Source organism: Larus michahellis, chromosome 3 (genome assembly GCF_964199755.1).
Source record: "Larus michahellis chromosome 3, bLarMic1.1, whole genome shotgun sequence".
In the NCBI taxonomy this organism is placed as follows: Eukaryota; Metazoa; Chordata; class Aves; order Charadriiformes; family Laridae; genus Larus; species Larus michahellis.
The window spans coordinates 24,198,291-24,218,705 of NC_133898.1; the positions used below are offsets into that span (position 1 = coordinate 24,198,291).

General features: G+C 38.7%; 1 protein-coding gene across 8 annotated transcripts in view; it reads right to left on the bottom strand.

Moving 5' to 3' along the window:
- The window catches only part of WDPCP (WD repeat containing planar cell polarity effector), a 161,315-nt gene that overhangs the window by 59,751 nt on the left and 81,149 nt on the right, over window positions 1-20,415 (bottom strand). For all 8 annotated transcript variants that reach the window (XM_074579215.1, XM_074579217.1, XM_074579218.1 and 5 more), the window contains 3 exons: window positions 15,617-16,226; window positions 11,313-11,501; window positions 8,637-8,760 (listed from right to left, as the gene is read on the bottom strand). In XM_074579215.1, the coding sequence (XP_074435316.1) occupies window positions 8,637-8,760; window positions 11,313-11,501; window positions 15,617-16,226 (923 nt within the window). The remainder of the gene's footprint in view (window positions 1-8,636; window positions 8,761-11,312; window positions 11,502-15,616; window positions 16,227-20,415) is intronic.

Here is a 20,415-nt window from a genome sequence, read left to right on the forward strand (position 1 = left end):
CTACTTATGGAGTATAGATCTGCTATACTTAAAATTTCCATTGGTGACCTCCACTGACAACTGAACATTTACTCTGTTTCTTACCTTTTAATGAATTACTTATCTATGAAAGGGGACCTTCCCTCTTACCCTGTGGCATCTTAGTTTCTTTAAGACATTTTGGTGGGACACCTTTCAAAAAGCTCTTCAATGGTCAAACTTTCATCAGTAGCAGCTGGATATCCATTACTGACATGACAATTGCTGACATCAAAGAATTCGGAGTTTTGAGACATGACTTGCCTTTACAGAAATCCTGCTTGACTCTCCCCCAGCCCAATGTATTTGGCTGTATGTTCACAATTGGTTTTAATATAGTTTCTACTAATTTCATGGATACAGAGGTTGGACTTACAGGGCTAACATTCCTCAAGGTCTCTCCAGACTGTGTTTTGAAAACTGACATTATATTTTCCATGTGTGGCGGTGTGCTCTCCTCCTTTCACCCTTTCCCCCCATCCAGCTGCTGCTCAAGCCATGGCCATCAGTGGGAGTTGTTATGAGTTGCACTTGTCTGACCCGGCCTCCCTGCAGGAAATAATCAAGTACACCCTGTCATTGAATCTTGTAAAACACTGTCGCATTTACTACTAACTTTGTTAAATCACTGTTTTATGTTAATAAATATTTCACTACTTCTCTCTTGCAAGTGAAGTTAATCACTCCGCCTGTGACACCATGTTCCTGTACTCAGGTGCCAAGGTCATTCTAAATAAGGTTATCCACCACAGCACGTATTTCAGCTATTTTATCATTGACTACCTTTAGAAATTCTGGATGAATTTTATCTAGTGCTGGTGATATATTACTGTTTATTTATCTATAGTATAACCTCTTTTACTGATACTTCAACACTTACCAGTGTAAACTAAGACACATCCCCATCCTCTCCTGTCCTGGACAACTGGTCAAAAAGGGACTTTTAAAGAGATCTGCATGCCTATCTGCTTTTTGTGTCTTTCTGTAAACCTTTCTTCATATATTTTTGCTAGTGTTTGTGTCTCTCTCCTATTACAGAAACTGTATCTAAGCATCTAAGATCTTTCTGTTAACTGGCAAGTAATAATGTGATACAGGAGCTAGACATTTACAGTGCAAATCATTCCATTTATCTTCAAACAGCTCACCTTTACATGGCTAATTTAAGCTAATCAGGTAGGCTCCCTTTATAGTTAATTGATGGGGATAGACACTGACGTTTGATTCTTCACGCTTATCTTAGACATCTCCCTTCGATGCGATTACTCATCCTTTGGGTGCCCATGTCTTTAAACTAACTACAGAGGAAGCCCAGATGAGCGTGTAGGACATCTAAATTCTACATTAGGAAATCAGGAGAGGTGAGGTGTACCCCCAAGAAACTACATCCAGTTATTGGACAACTGACTATTGCTGACTTTTGTTCTAAATTTTACTTATGGTGTCCTTTCCTTAGGATGCTCTTTGGTTCTGAAGAGCCATAACAGGGAGCTCTGCATTTTTGAAAATAGGAAACCTAGGTCTGCCTGACTGTTCAATTAGCTCTTCCTGGAAGGTATTGGATGGACATGTGAGAAAAGTCAGAAAAACAAAGCTCTTTAGGGAGGAAAACAATTTTTTGCACACACCACATGGATTATAGATGGCAAAGCCATGTTCTGATCTGATCTGATGAGCTGAGCTCAAGACACCATATCGCCAGATGGTCCATATACAGAAAAGTGAAGTATAATGGAGAGGCTCAGAAAGACACTGAAGATGAATGGAGAAGAAGTATCTTGGTAAAGAGATGAGATCTGAATCAATCTGTAAAGACTGCAAGGAAAAAAAAATATCTCAAATTCAGGTTCTTGGTCAGGACCTCAAGAAGAGACTTTTGAGTGTCACTCCAGAAGGGGATACAATTAGTGACTAGGTAGAATTGATGGGGCGGGAGTAACTGATGACCTCCAAAGGAGAGCTGAGGCTAACTTACTGAAGCTGCTCAAGGGCCGAGATGTGTTGTTAAGAACTTATTCTTGAGTTTTTGTCCATGAATATGTTATATTTGCATTGTTTCTGTATGCCCAAAGCCCCTTACATTTCAGGGGAATCGCACGGCTGGTACAGCAAGAAAAAGCCACCTTATGAGGGCAGATTATCAGTTACACAACACAACACAACACAACAATGGTCTCTATGTGGGCTCAGCTTCTAAAAGTAACAATATCAAAGTCAGATTAACCAGCATGTGGGAATAGCCTTGGCACAAAAAACATTAGTCCGGCATAGCTGTTCTGTGTTCCTTTCTTCTAGTGCAGTCCCATGAGTGGGGACGTAGCAGAGAACTGGAGGACTTGTGGCACTCTGGGCCACCAAACAGCCATCTGTTGGTGGCTGTGGGAAATGGCTCCTTATTACAGCAGCTCTGCGACTGCTAGAAGTGTGTGCGAGGGGCCATTTTCCCCATGCTCCAAGCAAGGTCTCCCATTGGGTTCAGCAGAAAATCTTGCCCAAACCTCTACCAGAGATTTCTTGTGTTTATCTTCATGGGATTTTATTCTCAAGCAATTATGTCATGTCATTTGTTCCCCTCTCCCCCTGATATTTTGCTCAATATTTCTTACATTGTAATCACCACTAGAGAATTAAATCCTGGAGCCATTCCTGTGGCATCAAAGCATCTGACTGAAATTGAAAACTGTTGTGAAACTGGTGTAAGAAAAAAACCCAACACATTAGGACTGAAGTAAAGACACTCTAAACTTTTCGTGGGATATTTAACCTCTTTAACTGCAAAAATAATCTAGTTCCATTAAATAGTGCCTTTATTTCTTGTTTCTAAAACAGGTCAAGAAGCATGACCAGGGGAATCTTTTCATGTGCAGTTCCATCACAGGAACTGAAATTCTCATTTATCAGTGTCGTGGTAATATGAAAGCCTTTGGTTTTGATCGTTTTCACAAGATGACAAAAAAATGACTCTTCAAAGTCCTCTCCAGAAGGTGCTACTTTAGTCAGAATGCTGCTACTGAACTTACTCCCATAGAGATGAATTCCGTTCATGTGGCCACCATAGAGAACCTGACTGACATCAGTGGTCATTTTATCTGAAGGCATAATTTAATGCCTAATAGGTTATCTTATGAATATAAAAGACATTCTTAGTCCTGACCCATGTCATCATTAATGTTTATACATATTTTGTGAAACACTATGTACCAATATAATTATAGATTCTACTTTTAGGGTGCTCTTAAAAAGGATCATAAAAGCTCTTTGCTGACTCTGTCCCTCAGTTCCACACAGTTGGCAGCAGATGGGATTGGGAACTATTCCTATGGAGTTGAGGCATTTTTTCACCTTTGATTTAGGGTCCTATTTAGGATGGAATACTCACAATGAATATCTACTTTGCAGATTGCAGTGTAGTGATATGGGAACCTGCTTACCAAGGGGTAGTTACTACTGCATAAGCGACATACCTGCAGGGCAAAAGAGCTTTATTTTAGTTTTTCAAAGGCTGTCTTGGACTTAAGTGATAACTGACTGTGTCAAGGCATCATGTCAGGTAGTATAGCAGTATACTTCAGAACTCTTGAATAGTGAAGTGATTCATAAAAATCAGTACTGGCTGGAAGCAGGTCTCCCCTGATGCTAATGACCACCTACTTTCTCATCTCCTTTATGAGCCTTTGTTTACAAAGGAGCTCCATCAAGTTCTGCGTGTAAAGTCATACGATGTTATGAATGTTCTGCCCAATGTGTAGCTAAATTCTTCTTTGCATTTAACAAGTAGCACCTTACATTGAGCACTGGGAAGAGTCCAGAACACTTCTGAGAAGATTTGTGAAGGAGTAAAGACAGTAACAGTAAAAACATGCTGGAGGTTTTCATTTTTGGATTCAGACAAAGGAGAATCTTTCATGAATCCACCCAAAATTCTACCATTGAATGTGATCAGAGCTGTATTTTGCTCTTGAAAGCTGCAAATGTACTATCTCGTTATTTACAACAGAGCTTTGCTTTGTAGGGAAACATATTTGTACTATGTGAAAAAAAATAATGACATTCTCTTAATGGAATTAAGAGATGGAAAGGTCCAAATGGTTTTGAACCTTAGTATTTTTTCATGTAGGGAAAAAAAGGCAAAAAGATCCTTAAACTGCATATTCACAAACACAAGAAGAGCAGTATAAAGGGGGAAAGGGCACAGCAGAAACACGGAGCTGTGGCTGCATTCCAATTCTACAGCTCCTGAGCTGCGCTTCATACTTTACCTTCCAGCCCAGCCTTTACCTCCAGCTCATGCTACGTTACTTTCTCACTGTCTCTCTGAGAGAGGCAGAAAAATTTGAATGAAACAGAGCAGGCGTGTGTTTGCGCCTGTATGTGTGTGTGTTAAACAAACAAGATAATTTCATGCATTAGAAAATATGACAAGTACAATTTACGAATGCTTGATCAGGGTGAAGCAAAGCCATGAGTCAGCGATGCCGTAGTTAACGAGTGAAAAACTATTCCATCCCATTCCATGTTCTGTACACGGCTAGATGAGGCTGTTATAGAGAGGCAGGAGGTTGTGCAGCCACTCCCCCATTACACAAATACACTTAGTAGGCAGAACTCAACAAAAGGGTGCGGGCAAGAAGGTTACAGCTCCCCTAGGCTTCCTAATAAATCCACCTCTGCTCAACATTTTACATAATGATATAACACTTTATATTATTATAAGCAGTGACATCATAATAAAATACCGGAGTGCTACTCAAGTGGCAAGGAACACCTAAGATACATTTCTATACTTGTAATTCAGTTCCTGTATTTTTTAATTATAGATAAGAATTTAAAGTGAAAATAATTATTCATTCCATAAATACTGTTGTAATGGATCCCTGGCATGTAATTAAGAGGCCTTTAATTTTAATTTTGTATACTGAACGCCTGTTTTTGGAGGTATTCCATATTCTACATTCAGGGCCTATACCTGCAAAGCTCTAAGCTTCTGTTTTCATGGAAGCTGAAGATGCCACATGGTTTGCAAATTTAAGAACTTGGCTTTCATAATGACGGATACCAATAACACGGCTGCATCAAATATGTTGCAAGGCATTTTCCTTCCTTCTAATGGGGATCCATTTCTGTTGTGCTGTCAGTGTTCCTTGGCCCATCTCAGGTTGCAGCACCGTTTCCTAACCCATACTTGCCATACAGTCAGTAATGATGGAGCATCTTCTTTCTAAAGTGCCTGATACCTAAAAGAGGGAACCTGCCATCACAGCATTCAGCGTTTTCTAGAAATTGATCTCTTTGATGGTAGAAAAATAGTTAGCCTATAATCTCACTGATAATGTGAAAATGGATGTCTCCAGTTATTTGCAACTGGATATACAACCTTTCAGCCTACATTAAAGATTAAAATCACTGGCACATGATTATTACTAGGTGAGGATAGCCTTTCTGAAAAGGTAACTGTATTTCTCAATTCTAGCAAATGCAGACACTCACATCTTAAAAAGTACAACAATAACTGGCACCTTTTTGGCAGACTCAGCAGGCAGGTCAAAGACTGTCTCGGCATGCAGAATGAATTAATATTTCTCTCCCAAGAGTGGGTCCTTCTAGAAAAGGCTTAAGGCAGATTGGTGGGGCATTCAAAGGAAAGCTGGAGAGGGGGGTGAAAACTTTTGTTTATATGAACATTTTTCAGATTTAGATCTAGAAACATGCAAGTGTTTTAATGTTTTAATCTTGTATGAAAGATTCCACCCTTCCCTGTCCATCCTTTACCTGTCTGGTCTCCTCTGTAGCCCACCACGCACATCCTAAGCTGTCTTCCCCCAATTCGCTCTGTACTCCCACTCTGCCCTTTTGTAGGACTTAGTACATCCCTGTCCCTGCCTTTAGTCTTTCGTCCCCAATTCCTTGTCATGCTCCTAACCACACTCTCCTCACTCTTCTTACCCCACTTCTGAGTCCCTCCCTGTGTCTTTTAGCTCCTTATCCTCTAGATTTAATTTCTGTGCATCTGCTGCTTCCTTTCTCTGAAGCCCAAAGGAATTGTGGAAGGCCATACTCTATTCCAAGAAATACTTTTTGAATATCAGCCATACTTATAGTGCACGTAATTCAGGAAGTGCTGCAACAGGGTACAAAGCGGTCACTTTGCTTTTGTCTCCTCATGCTCACAGGAGAGTAACGAATGGCCCCAGTGCTCCATCAAGTTGGCGTTGACAGTTTACCATGCATCTGCATTCAAGTCTTCTTGTTTGGTCATGCAGACACATTTGCGGTAACACAAATTCACTCTGAAGGGATTCATTAACTATTTGGAACTAGCCTACAAGTATTTAGTCCTGAATGAATAAGGCTAAAAAAGTGAATAATTCAAATAACAAAGGCTGAGACAGAGTGCATACAACTGACTTAAAATGTAGCCTTCCTGACACCCAGACACAGTTGCTGCCTCTGACAAACAGGTAGTGGGAGGACTACTCCATTTTCAGTGTCCCCGTGGGCATAATATGGTGACCTGAAAAGGCAAGAGCGTAATTCTCTCCTCATTTTTCTTCCTGTTATGAACCTACCATAGTAAACGCAGGCTGGCAGAAGTGGTTTGCCTAGCTGCCTCCTCGCAGACGGATTTAATAGCAGTGGCTGCAACTTTCGGGTGCCTGAAAGAATTAGTGAGCATTGTGCCTCCCTATGATTCTCCTAGACATTGCATCGTGCCTAGGTGGCATTCTTTCACCCAGAACCATGGTTTAACATTCCTCCAACAAATCTGTAGTACTCTCTGCTTAGCCTACATTCAAATCATTCTAGTCATTTAAGAAAACATCTAAAAGGAAATAAACACCAATTAAGGCACAGCCACTTTAATACAATAAAGATCAGCTCTGAACATCATTTCCTTGCTTTCTATCAGATAAATCTCCCATTTTTGAACATTTCATTTTGTACTTAGATTATGTCTTCTCAGATAAGCTTTAAGCATTACCATCTGTTCTGCAGCAATCACATGATCCTATCACTTTGATTCAGTTGACTACAAATCCCTTTGACAATAGGGAAACAGCAAAATAACACGCATTTGTTCCAAAAGCTGCCATAACCGTAGATCATTCAAGGACTGCTTTAGCGTGGAGGTAGAAGACGCCGGGAGACTCTGCTACACATCTCCTGCCTGTGCCCCACACTGTCCGGGCAGCATTCTGAAGCTGAATTGTTTGCTATGGGGATTGAGTCAGTATTTCAGCTGTGTTCAGCAGCCCCAGGGGCTGAAGGCTTAGCCAGGGCCCCATGCCTCTGCATGCCTGCTAGCATTTGGAAGCAAATCCTGAGTCAGAGGGAATACACCTTTCTCTTGCAGATGTAAGAGCACTATGGTTACACCTCTCGGCAATCTCGGAGGCATTCTTTCCGCATCTGTCCTCTGCAGGCAACTGGCCCGCAGCCACTACAGTTGGCCATTGCAGCAAGGGATCTTCCCCGCTGGTTTCTAGGAGAAAGGCAAAAGCAGAGTTTGTACCCACTACTGTGGCCACATCTGTTAAGAAAACTCCAGTGAAAGGCTGGTGCATATTATGCAGATATTTGGAGCATTCTTCTACTTAGAATAATTTCCCCATTCGAATGGACCTATTTAGCAGAAAGATGATCCTATTCAGATTCAAAATGCAGAAGACAGTATACAATATTTCTCTTTAAGATTTGAAAGAGGCACAAACTATACTACCAAAGTAACTTGCAGTTCCTAGCTTTGCATATGCAGACAACGTATACAACCCACAAGAATCACCAAAAAAGGGTGCATTGCAAGTCTTCTCACTATGTCCATCTACACTCCTCCTCAACAAGAGTGTTACAAACATTGCATCGTTCAGAAGGTAATGTGTCCTTATTTTCACCTACTGGGTAATTCTCAGAGGGAATGTTTCAGCTGTGTTTGTGGTTGAACACATGAACAGGTTAAACTGTTGTATATTGATATTTACAACTGATTGAAATTTAGGCTACTAATTTATTATGAAGGAAAAGTATAGCAGTAAACCAATGTACTAGAAATTCTAGCTGAATTTGTTATTATGACTCTACTAATGCAATGTCATTTACAGATGAATGCAACATTTCATTTTCTCTTTATTTTAATGGCACTGAAAACGCACTAAAAACTACTGGAATATGAATTTCTGTATGAGAACTTTGAGGATGAGAATAACAAGATGTTCAGATTTCAATGGTACAAAGACAAAAATGTCTCAGACCATGTATTGTCCATTTGCATTTGAGCATCTACTTAAACTCAGTGTTTTCTCCAAGTTTGTAAGCTGTTGCAATAGTTAATCTGCAAGTATTTGGTGAATATAAATCTCTCAGAAGCATGCTATCTTTTTTGTATCAAGCTAAAAGGGAAAGGGTGATTCATTTTAAGCGTATTGATGATAGAAGAGCTCTGAATAGCATTTTATCTGTAATACTGTACTTGAAAGGAACGAAGTGCAAGTTAAACAAACAGTAACAATGAATGCATTTTTTTCAGGGGTGGTCCTCTTGGAAAATGTTAACCACATTAAAGTAGGTTGTTATTGAAATATGCAATTAATTTCAAGTTGATAGAAGTTGAAACTGTCATTCACCTGAGCAGGTGGTGGAAGAACCTTCTTGCATATCTGCTGATGGGGTCCCTGTACTCCAGCACAGTTGAATCCAAGAGGGGTCTTGTTGGAGCATAAAAGGTTCCAAGGCTTGCCTCAAGCTGAGCTGCGGAGTTCAAACACAGCAGCAATGAAACAAGTGAAACTGTTTCAATTACAACAGGTTGCTCATGTTTGCAGTCAGTCAAATTCCTCAAACACTGATGAAATGTGATGGTGTTGTAGGACAGATGAAATTAAAATATGACAGATTGTACAAACACAAATGTGCGTATAGACTTTCACTTTGAGGCAGAGTTGACAATGACTTCGAGCAACAAAAGTTGTCAAAAGGATGAAGAAGTCTATAACGCATCAAGCTCTCACCAGCAGCGTACAATTAAAAGTGACTCATGAGAGTAATCCAGTTTGAACAAGTTTGTCCAGTAGAGATCAACTCTCAATTAGCTCAAATCGTCCTTGTCCTCTTAGGCAAACAACAAGGAAGTTCAGTTTTTCACGGATTACTGCGTTCGGTCAGCAGGTGACAGAACCCTTCTTGTGATGTCCTTGAGGTCTAAGGAACCTCCTTCAGCCCCCAGTTCTTTAAAAATTGGAAATAAAAGAGTCTAGAAAACCTAAGGGTTTGACTCTCCTATAGCATGTAGTGGTGGGAAACAGGATAACCTCCCTTGTAATCAATAAAATAAAGCCCTTTTGTTACAGAACTTGTCTCTGCTTTAAATACTTTCTGACTGCTATACTCCACAGCTGGAGCTCTTAGGCATTGTTCTCCGTGTTTTTAATAGAAAATTATAAATAATACAAGAAAATACACAGTATACCTTTGTGTCCCACATGCTTAGCTGAAAGGAAATTTAATGATCAATAATATTTATGTTACGTGACTTCTGCTTTAGAGCTAACGTGTAGTACAAGTCCTTATAGGCAGAACAGGGAGAATTTTCTTTATATTTGCTATATAGTTTCAAACTGTTACTGCTAATCAGAATTTTGTGTGGGCTTTAAAAGCAAAATATAACCTATTGTCTACTTAGGCAGACAAAATCTCATTGATTTGCTGTTGTTAATGTTTGTTAAAACTAGCCATTTCTGTATTTAGTGATAATGGTTCTCTTTCCAAGCATGGTTACATTTTATTTTATTAGGCTTGATTGCACTAAATATGCTAATAGTATCGTGTTAGTAACTCTGGCCAACTGTTAGTAAATTAGGTTTTGTGTTATCTTAAATATAGACAGTAAGATAAATTGAACTTTAAAGGTATTTTCTTTCAAAGCAGCGGTCACTTTAGATCAAAATTGAATACAGCGGTACCTTTGCAAAAACAAGCCATACTCCCTGGCCATCGCGGTTTTCTTGACAGCATGTTTTGTACTTCTGAAATATTTCAACCTACATGGAATATGAGTAACTACTAGCACAGCTATAGATTCATTAGATAGCCCAGCTTGATGTTGAAGGCAGAATAAAGATCTCAAAGATAACTGCCCCATCGCTGTAAATAAAAGGCCCCACTGGGTTTTGCTAATAAAAAAGGAAACAAATTACTATACCAAATTTGTTAGATTCACTTAGAATAACTCCTGGCCAGAATAAAATTCCATCTGCTATAAACAGTGTTAGGGAGCTGCATGGGGGGGAAACACACAGACATCTATTTATAATGTGCATATTTCTACAAGAGTTTCAAAACCAGCCCTTTTCACGGGTCCTTTTAAAAGCAGGTTTTATTTAGAATTTATATGCTATGTTTGCAATACAGAGAATTTTTTAATCAGATCGCCCAAAATGGGATAGGTGATAGCCTGGCAGTAACATAGGACACCTTGGAGTTTTTCTATCATCAAACACACCAGAATCCTAAGAATTCTTTCTTGCCACAAAAGATGCCTGGTCCCCAGCTGTCTGCCTGCTAGACTGGGGAATAACACCTTCACTAAATCAAGGCACTTCAAATCTTGAAGTCTATTGAGTTTCAAGATAAACAGCAAATCAAGAGGAAGGCATCGCACCAGGCTTCAGCAGACGACGAGGCTGAGCCCAGAAGTCATCATTTCTTGTGAGGGACCCCAGCTACTACTGCAGGGGCCCAGAAGATTACAGTGAAGACAAATGCTATAAGCCTAAAGGAGGCAGCAGAGGATAGTGTATTCAAAGCCTTTGGATTTTGTAATGAAAGAATGACCCTTCAAAAGCACCTTAAAAAACATACTAAAATCTCTTGTCCCTGTTGCAGGAAAACGTCCCTCCCTAAGTCAGTGCTGCCTCAGCGTGACTATGTAACAAACATTTCAATCCTATATTAACTAACGTTAGTCTGTAACACAAGCAAATTTATGTAATGTAATAAAGTTACAGCATATATATGATAGTGTTATATAAAGTCATGCCTATACCATATACATATTAAAATATGCATTATTTTAGTATCACTATTGATACAAATGAACTAAAGTGCAATCAACACATTGATCCAGATTTTACTGAAATTACTTGTCTACATACGACATTTGATTACAAAGGACCATAATCTGGCTGACTGTCTGGATTCTCACTATTGTCTTCTTTATACAGTCACTAAATACATTGTCCTAATCCACATATGAATTACAAAGACACCATGAAAATACATTAAAAATATCATCAGACTCTTACCTTCTCTGGCTGGTGTAAGCTTTTGTTTAAGAAGGTGATTGACAATGGCACTCAAGCATATATAGCACTGACGACCCATCGTGTTCCAGTTCATGGTGTTGAGGACATTAATTGCCTCATGTATCTCATCATAACGAATGTACTGGTGGATGATTTCCACAAGGCCCAGCTGTCCTCTTGTGATCACACCTTTTACAGGAAATATTAAAACCAAAGACAGTGTTATGAGTATGTAAAGCAGTAGCTGACTACTTTTCAGCATAGATAAAAATAATCACCGTTTGTTAAAGTGAGAAAGTTGAAGTTAATGGGTTTCAGTATTAAATTTTTATGTGAGATAGCTCCTTATTATCTTAGTATATTTAGACAGAGGGTGCTTTGGACAGCAGAGAGAAAACATCAGTGAACTTCACGCGTGGAGCAAATGTGGTTAATACCTGCTGGTGACAATATCATGTAATGAAGTTTGTTTTAAACATGGTAGAAAAAGCTTATTCCCAGTTTATCATTATTGTACTGGAGATAATAAATCCATGTTCACGGCACCCCCTTCCTGTAGGGAAATACTGCTGGACAACACTAAAACCCAGCATTTGTCTCACACAAATGTACCTCCATACAAGTTTACAGCAGCTCAGACTTCAAAGCAGCAGTTACTTGATTACTCTCCATATCGCAATTGCTCAGGAACTTACTCCTAGCTTGGCAAAATTCTCTAAATGAAGCTTTTCTTCTGTGAGGGGATATCATGAAAGACATCAGCATTTAAGGATCCTTGAATTAGAGCTGCACATGAAACCAAGAACAAGCTTGCCATAAGGGAAAGAACCGAGCAACATATTGCTCACTCCATGAGAGCATGATTTATCTACAGCACCCTCTCTCTGAAAAATAGAAATTAAAAGACTGCCAGTGTTTCTTGACTTGTAGATCTCAGCTTCTGAATAGAAAAGGTGACTGAAAAGCTGCAGAAAGTCGTGTGACATAGGCCACACGTGGCATTTGAGCAATTCTTGCTTTGGGTCATTGTGCTAGAGTCATACTGCTCCAGATATTAGAAAGAGACCAGAATAAACTTACTGTTCCGCTCTCTTTAAGTAAAAACATAATGTGATTTTTTTATTTTCTCAATTTATATTCTGATGTCGTTTGTCAAAACTAATTTTAAGGAAAAAATTCAGGTGAGAAAGGGAACAAGCTGAAGTTCAATATTGATATTAAAGCCATAGAATGGCTGTGGAAAAAAAAGTCTGGTAACAGAGAAAAGCAGACCTGATATATAGAAAACATACCTCACAAAATTTTCATAAATGTAGTTGTGAATATTGTTTATGACGTAAAATAAGAATTGAGAAAAAAATAGTAGAGGAAAACATGTGAATATAGCTTGAGGACAAGTAACCTGCTGAGAACTTGGTATTACAGATCTGACGCTTTGGGGGAAAAAAGCTTCCATATTTATTTTTTGTAACAGAGAAATACTTTAGATTTTTAGTGTCATTAAAGAAGAGACATGGTTGTCTATGGTATTTCACATTACATTTGCATGTATTAAAGCCTATGGATATTATACTGCGCAATAGTCGTGTTTAACCTGTGTCTGTGTGATAATATCTAATTGTTATGGTAGACTTCATCCTTCCTGAATATTTAGTGTTTTTAAAGTATTACATAAGTTGGGCAATCTTCACATTAATCACTAGGGGAAGCTGAAAATACTTAATTGCATGCTAATTAAACACAATATTATATTTAAAATGTCTTTCGAGGCCAGCAATGCTGAACCATTGGCACCAGTACCAAGTTTGGCATTATCCAAGATCTGGGTTGACATCAACGACAAGAAGCCGCAATGCTTTTGAAAATGAGTTTGGCATTAGACACCAAAAATATTTGCCATTAATGTTTGTGGGTAAATTTAATATGAATCTTTTCCTGAAATAAATCTGGCAAGACAGCACAATGGAGAATTCACAGAACTTGTCCAAAATCATAGTATGTCAGCTGGAAGTTAAAAACATATTTGCCTGTTCTCATCAGCATAGTTTCTTAACAGTCTTTTATGGGAAACAATTCCAAGCCATGAGTTAATTATGGATTTTATTTCAGTCCTAAATGCCTGTCTGGGTTTTGTTGTCATGGACCCCTAAATTTTCCATATTAATTTATATTTGCATTATTTCTTAAACAGCAGAGACCTAAAAACCCCTGAGGTTCAACACAGCATTACCTCCGTAGTGTGGCACACTGAGAAGAAGAGGGGTAAAGCTCTGGTAAACAAGGATGCAATAGAGAACAGCATATTTTTGCACAGTGGACTACAAAGAGGAAGGGAGGGAGGGATAGAGCGAGCTTTGCCTTCTTCCTAGAAGAGATTTTACAGTAATTATACAGAATGAATTTTAAAATGTGATAACTTTCAGCTGTAGAGGTCAACATCTTCCCATTTGGATGCTTGACTTCTCCTGGGTGGTGCGCTTCCAGGCAACCTGCTTGGGAAAAAGAGGTGACAGCCAACTCGCTGCCTAATTGATTTAGGAACGGTGCCCAGGGAGACAGTCCAATTAAGTTTACAAGCTGCCAATTAGCAGGAAAGGCCTCTAAATCCCTGCACTGAGAGCCTGCTTGCCTTCATAAGAACATAAATGTACTAAAGATAGCAAGGGGAAAGCTGTGCTTTCTGGAAAGGTGTTGTGAGAAAACCCCACAAGGGAGGACTGAAGAAAAGCAAGGTAGATGTGGGTAGAGTGCCTTCTGCTTCACAGGTAAGAGGTAATTTAGAGGGTTTTTTTTTTATGGCCAACATGCACAAAAACATCAAATAGCTGTTATAATTAGTGTTGTGGTGTACTCTGCAGCTATTAAACCTGTCGTTGAACATAATGCAGCCGAATTATCTCAAAAAAAATGATAACTTGTAAACAGTTTTTTAACAGTTTTTTTGGATAACTAATAATCTGGATCGGCTCTTTTAAAACTATACAGCTATAAGTCAATCCAACACTTCTGTTGCTAACATCCTATTATATTAATTTACCTTTTTGCAGTGGCATACTTAGTTAAGTTTTTTAAATTCAGTTTTTCAAATGTTTAGGTCTGCAGTACTTTTAAGACAGGATTTTCCCCCACAAAACCACATGCATGTCTCAATAAGTAAAGAAAGAAAGTAGATTTTCAAACCTTATTGTCACCTAGGTTCTTTTTTGGTTTGTTTGTTTTTTTAAAAAAGGCTTCTTCCTAATCTCAGTAGCTTTATACAAATGAATCATAAAAAACTCCTGTGAAGATTCACAAAGGCGATCCTGTTTCCTTGGACAGACAATGGGCAAAATGCTGAAATTTCCCAGGATGAGTATATTCGACATGGCTGTCTGCTCTGCTGAAACACTGGCTTGGTAGTCAGAAGATTTAAGCATGATTGTTTTTTTAGCTCTCACAGTGGGTTTGCCCCACTGTAACTTGCCTGCCTTGAATGGAATGAATACAGTTCTCACTGATGAGCAACTGCAGGGGTTTTATTCTCGGTTCAGTCACTGACTCGTTGTGTAACTCTTGGAAAGCTTTTAGCTTTCCTTTACTGCTTCTTGTTATTCTGTTTGTAAAATGAAGACAGTTATGGTTTTACTTTCTTAAAGTCTCCTTACACCTAAACTGAGAAGCGGTATATAAATTCTAAAATTAGTATTATTACTCCTTTTATTCACAGCTCTTGGCAAATTAATTTAGAGACCAAACTTCTGTGAAGGTTAAGAAAACCTTCCTTCTTGTGTGAAAAGTCTTCAAGGAAAGAAATGGTATAATTTCATGCACAGAATTCAGGAAGAACAGCCTACCAGGACAAATGCACATTGTAATGGAAAGGAGAGTTGCATCATACACACAAAAAATAACTTAGGAAAGAAAATGGCATTACTATTGTATTGTTAAATATAGCTTATTTTAGATTGTTAGGGGTATTACTACAGAATGAATACAATTCCTAAAAAATACTACATAATAAAAGGGTTTTCAATATGAGAAATTGTTATGCTTTATTAGGGTAGCAGGGAACATAATGGAACTCTGATCCAACAACAGATCAGTGTCCTATTCTGTCAGACCTCATATGAAAAGATACTAAGTAATTGTGAAACATAATTAACTCCTTGGTTCACATCTTCACTTATCATTGGGACTATGTGTTTTTAAGGCTATGGTCCCATATATCTAAAATGAGGCTGTTGCTTTCAAATTACAAAAAAACTTGTGAGGTACAGATGTTTCCTTGAGAGCTCAGGGTTCAACAGATGCGCTCAGTAACTTACTAAGTTTAAAGTGAAGTACTCCTAGGGGTCCTTTGTCGAATCTAACCAACAAAAGATCATGAATATCTGAGCTCTCAGCGCTGGCAGATGCAACTTCAGGAGCAGCCCACTGGATCTGGATGAGGCTGCTAGGCACGTCAAAGTGTTTACTGAATTGCAGAGTTGCCTCAGGTGAATAGTCTTGTGCCAAGAGCTGAATTTTAATTGGGGACAGTGCCGTGTCAAAAAGTTGCAGCTCCCCTTGAGAGCTGCCAACCATGAATATGGCTCCAGACGGGTGGTAGGTTATTGAAACAGGCAGCAGCTCTGCTTGAGCTAACAGAGTTGCTTGGTTGTAGGCTTCATACAGAATTATTGAGGAATCTTCACAACCCAGGACTAGTTTGTCTTCTGTAGCGTCTCTGCAACAGCTGATGGCCTTGGAGCGTAGTGGTATTCGGGTGACGGCCGCACACTGAATTTTGTTCCTAACACACTTGTAGACGCAGCTGTCAGCCATGGGCTCTTTGTCTGCAGAGACGGAGTGCTCTACTGTGTAAACCTGATAAGGCTGATTAGTGCTGAACCTAGCATCGAGTGGATCCCATTCGGTACGGACATAACTCAGAACCTGAAAAAAAATCCAAAACGTTTTGGTCGTCATTTGGAACAATTCATTCTTACTTTGATGATTTAAAAAGCAGACTACTGCAAATGTGTTTTCTTATGGGTCAGTAAGCTAAAAAAATATGCATTTTAGAAATGGAATTGTAAAATCTACTTGTTTAGCTTTGAAAAGCTTAATTCCTTTGATTAAAAAACCCTGCAATACACTTTGAGCCATATTTGTTTGTCCAGAGTATATAACAAGATAGTGAAATAGAAGACAAAAGAGGGGATGGTCCTAGCAGTGTTGGTAAGAGGAGAAATGAGCAGCTGACTGACATAAAAGAATAACTGATTATTCACAAGTGAGGTGGGGGAGAAATCCCCAAATTTCTGGGAAAATTTATAATAGATTACTCTGAGCATCACACCTAGAGTATTTTTGATCATTTGCTGTGGGCCATGGTAACAGAAAATATTACACTGTAGTGGTAGAAACAACAGCATGTTTAAACAATGTGTAGTATACATTGCCAAATGAGTAGGTGGTAGATGTTCTTTGGTACCATATAGCTTTAGAGGTAGAATAAATGAATTTGTGACAGCAGAAAAGGGGGACCACTTTAGGGGTACTTCTTCCAGTTGAATGAACTGGAAGAAGAACACAAAAGCAGAATATGATACAAAGCCAGCAGCTGGCACAGAGCAAGAATTTCTAGTGTGGAAACATGGGAAATACCATAAAGTGATGGAGGCAACTGTGGAGTTCAATGAAGATTCATGTCCTACAGTATGTGGGTTTGAGCAAGACTATCATACAGGACTCAAGCAGGAAAAGTGTGGGAGAAGTACCAGCTGTAAAAAAAGTTCCAAATCGGCTTCTGAAAAGCTATTTCTCTGAAAGAGAGAGAAAATTAATGTCTCTAGAAGAATGAGAGTAGTAGAAGTCAGTCAGAAACTTGCTGGTGTTTGTTCATGCAGAAATAAAGAATGAAAGGAAAATGTCAAACTGAGCCAAACCCCACCCTCAGGTATACCCATAGCATTCTTCACACTGTAAACTAAAGCTGCTGACCTGCCACTGATTTTGGAAGCCCCTTCTTTTGAGTCCAGATGGTATGCAAGTACCATTTACACAGAAAGGGGTAACAAATGTGATTAAAAGGCAGAGAGAGGGTGAGGGAGGAAGTTTGGAAATTTCAGGTTGAAAACAGAAATGTACACTTAATGTTAAAGCAGTTTCAAGTTGATTTCCCCAGATCACACGACCAACTGAACGTATAATTTAGCCTTTCATCCTGCAAAGCAGGAGAATAAGAAATTAAGATATTTTTTTTTTGGCATACCACCCATTACTTCAGAAGCAACTGATGAATTTATAAACAAGTTATTCGGGATGTTGATCAGACTGATTAGGATGTTTTGTTCAGACAGTTTATTTATTTTGTCAGCAAAAGGGCTTCTCATTGAAAAGTGAGAAAAAAGGGTTACTGCAATTCCGTGGAGCTGCTGATTAATACAAAAGTCTTAGCTAGTTTAAGGTGAGTAGTTATGAGCATATAACTGTTTAACACAAAAGTATGTTTTTGTGTTAAATGCATCCAACTTGTGAAAACCAGGTAAACTGCTTTCAATGAAGAGTAGTGATCAATGAAAATACATACCAAAAAGAGGAAATAAAAGATTAAATTACTCATGTACTCTGAAAAACTTTTTCTCTTCTCCACCATTCCCTCACCAATGACTTAGCCTCTGCAACTAGTCACTTACACCCACAAAATGTGAAGTTGGCTGCTGTGGAGATGTTAGAACTGCTGAGATGTGTAGCTTATTAAGGTGTTAAATTGCAAAGCAAGGAAACCCTTAAAAGAGGTTATTGTGGACAAAGGATTACTGTGACCACAGAGCTCTGTAACCCCAAATAAAGGCAAGGTGAAGTGTTATTATTTGTTCTGCAGGTTTCCCTAAGAGTGTATATAGAGACGCAGGTAGCTGCCTTTCAAATATGTGAAACAGAAATCTTGCCCAAGCAAGTCTTCAAAGCTTCCATAACTTCAGTGAAATGAGCCTTGAGGCCCTCTGGGACTCAGGTTTCTCTCTTCCCGTGGCAGGTTTCAATGCACTGTGTTATTCATCTACATATTTTGATCCAAAACCAGCGTTCCTCTCTGGACATCTCCTCATAAGCTACAAGAAAAGTCATGAAGAGCCACACAATAATCAAGCCTATGAGAGATGAAAGACTGAAGAATGAAGTTTAAGACAATAGAGAAGAAAACAGGTGAAAAATATATTTTAGAACTCCATAGGAGTGACTGCTGGAAAACAGCAATGGAAATAGTCACTGTAAAGTAAACGTTGCCATCTGATCATTTGAGACTCAGCAATCAAATTAATAATTAATAATTTTGTTCCAATTAATAATTTTGTTCCGCCTTGTTAGAGCAGAATTGGGACAAAATGTTGCTCACCACTTCAAATTTAAAAGAAAGCACAGTCTTATATTTTGGAAGGCTAATTTAATGAGCCTTGAGATGAGAAGTTTCCTAGCTTCACATAATTTTGAGAGCAGATCCTTGAAATGAAGTCTAGGGTAGGGCTGGTTGCTGCATAGAACCCAATTCTAAACTAGGGGAAAGTTCCTGCGAGGAGAGAAAGACCATTTGCTGCATTTCAAAACAGAAGTTATGACATAATGTTTAAACAAATGAGGCTTAAAGGAAACTTTTGTAGACACTGCTGTTCACATTCTGGCTGAAAACAAGAGAAACATTTCTCCTTAGATTGGAACAGATAAGCTGCTTCTCATGCATCAGTGGCCTCATGTGCCTCTTGGAGGAAGAGTACCAAGCCGAGAGACCTCTTTGTTCTGGTTTCCAACTTTGCTGAATGTAACTGGTATTTGGCACTCTGAAGGGGAAAAAAATGGATATTCTCTTTCATCTGAGAGGGAAGATTTGAGTTTCTCTGTCAGAAGTGACTTTTATTATTAATTCTTCATGCCACTAACCAGAAAACAAAAGCAGAGAGAGATACAGCTACAAAACCATATTAATAAGGCTAAGATAATGCTTTTGAAAAATAAGAAGTCTAACAATCAAAACATCTTTTTTTTTTTCCCAAGAAGATGGTATTCCATTACCCGCCAATTGTTTTTCTATCTGGTAAGTAGTGACATGCCAGTAAATGTAGTGCACATAGTGCTTTAGCAGTCCATTTAAGGGAAACCGCTGGGATTCCTTCCTGGTGAGCCGTACTTCTGTAGAACCCTGAGGGGGAACATTAAAACAGCAACATATCTTGAAGCTAACAAAACATTTGTTTTGGGAATGGGAAGGCAAAAGCTGGATGAATTGCCCAGAAGTGGGTAGGACAACTGCAGGATTTGCAGAGGAGGGGACAGGGCAGCGGATCTAAAAAGACAGAGTTGTAATATCACATGGCGGGGTGTTCAATCCCATTCAACGTTAAGTGCTTTCCATAAATCCTGGAACTAAGCAGTTAGCCTTGAATCTGAAGGGAAGATTTCTGGAAGAACTTTGCACGAAGTAAAACCAATTACTTTCCGTAAAATAAATAAATAAATAAAATTTTTAATAAAAAGTAAAAGTCCTTTTTAGTTTCGTGACATCTATGCTACAAAAATATAATAAATTTATTTAAATACTATCCACATAATTTATGCATATTTCCCTTACTAATGTGGCAATCATGCACCATTACTGCACTTTTATATTGTTTCCCCCTTGCAGTACTGGCCGACGCTCTGCACCCGCTAATCAGCAGAACGAGGGATACTAGACAGCTCAGGTTCTCAGATCCTAGAGTCAGAAATCGTAACAATCCAAGTAAAGGAATCTGTTAATCTTTGTAAATAAGGGGCCTGAATTATGCCAGCTGAAATATTTTCTTTCATTTTATGTTTGAAAGAAATATTAGACTAGCTCGTGTGGGCAGTATCACTCTTCTCAGTGCAAATCTTTGAACGCTTCATATTGAAGTATTTTGCATAGAGTGCTGGGAAAGGATAAAGTCCACATATCAAAACAAATAAGAGTTTTAACCAGTAGTTCTTAAGCAGAAAATTGGCTTACCAGGCAGATAAAAAAAAGAAAACAAAAGAAACAGAGAAATAAGCTTGCTGTGACTGAATTGTGTGTCTTTCAGATGGGAAAAATGTTTGATTTATTTTATGGGTGTTAAAAAAATGCTTA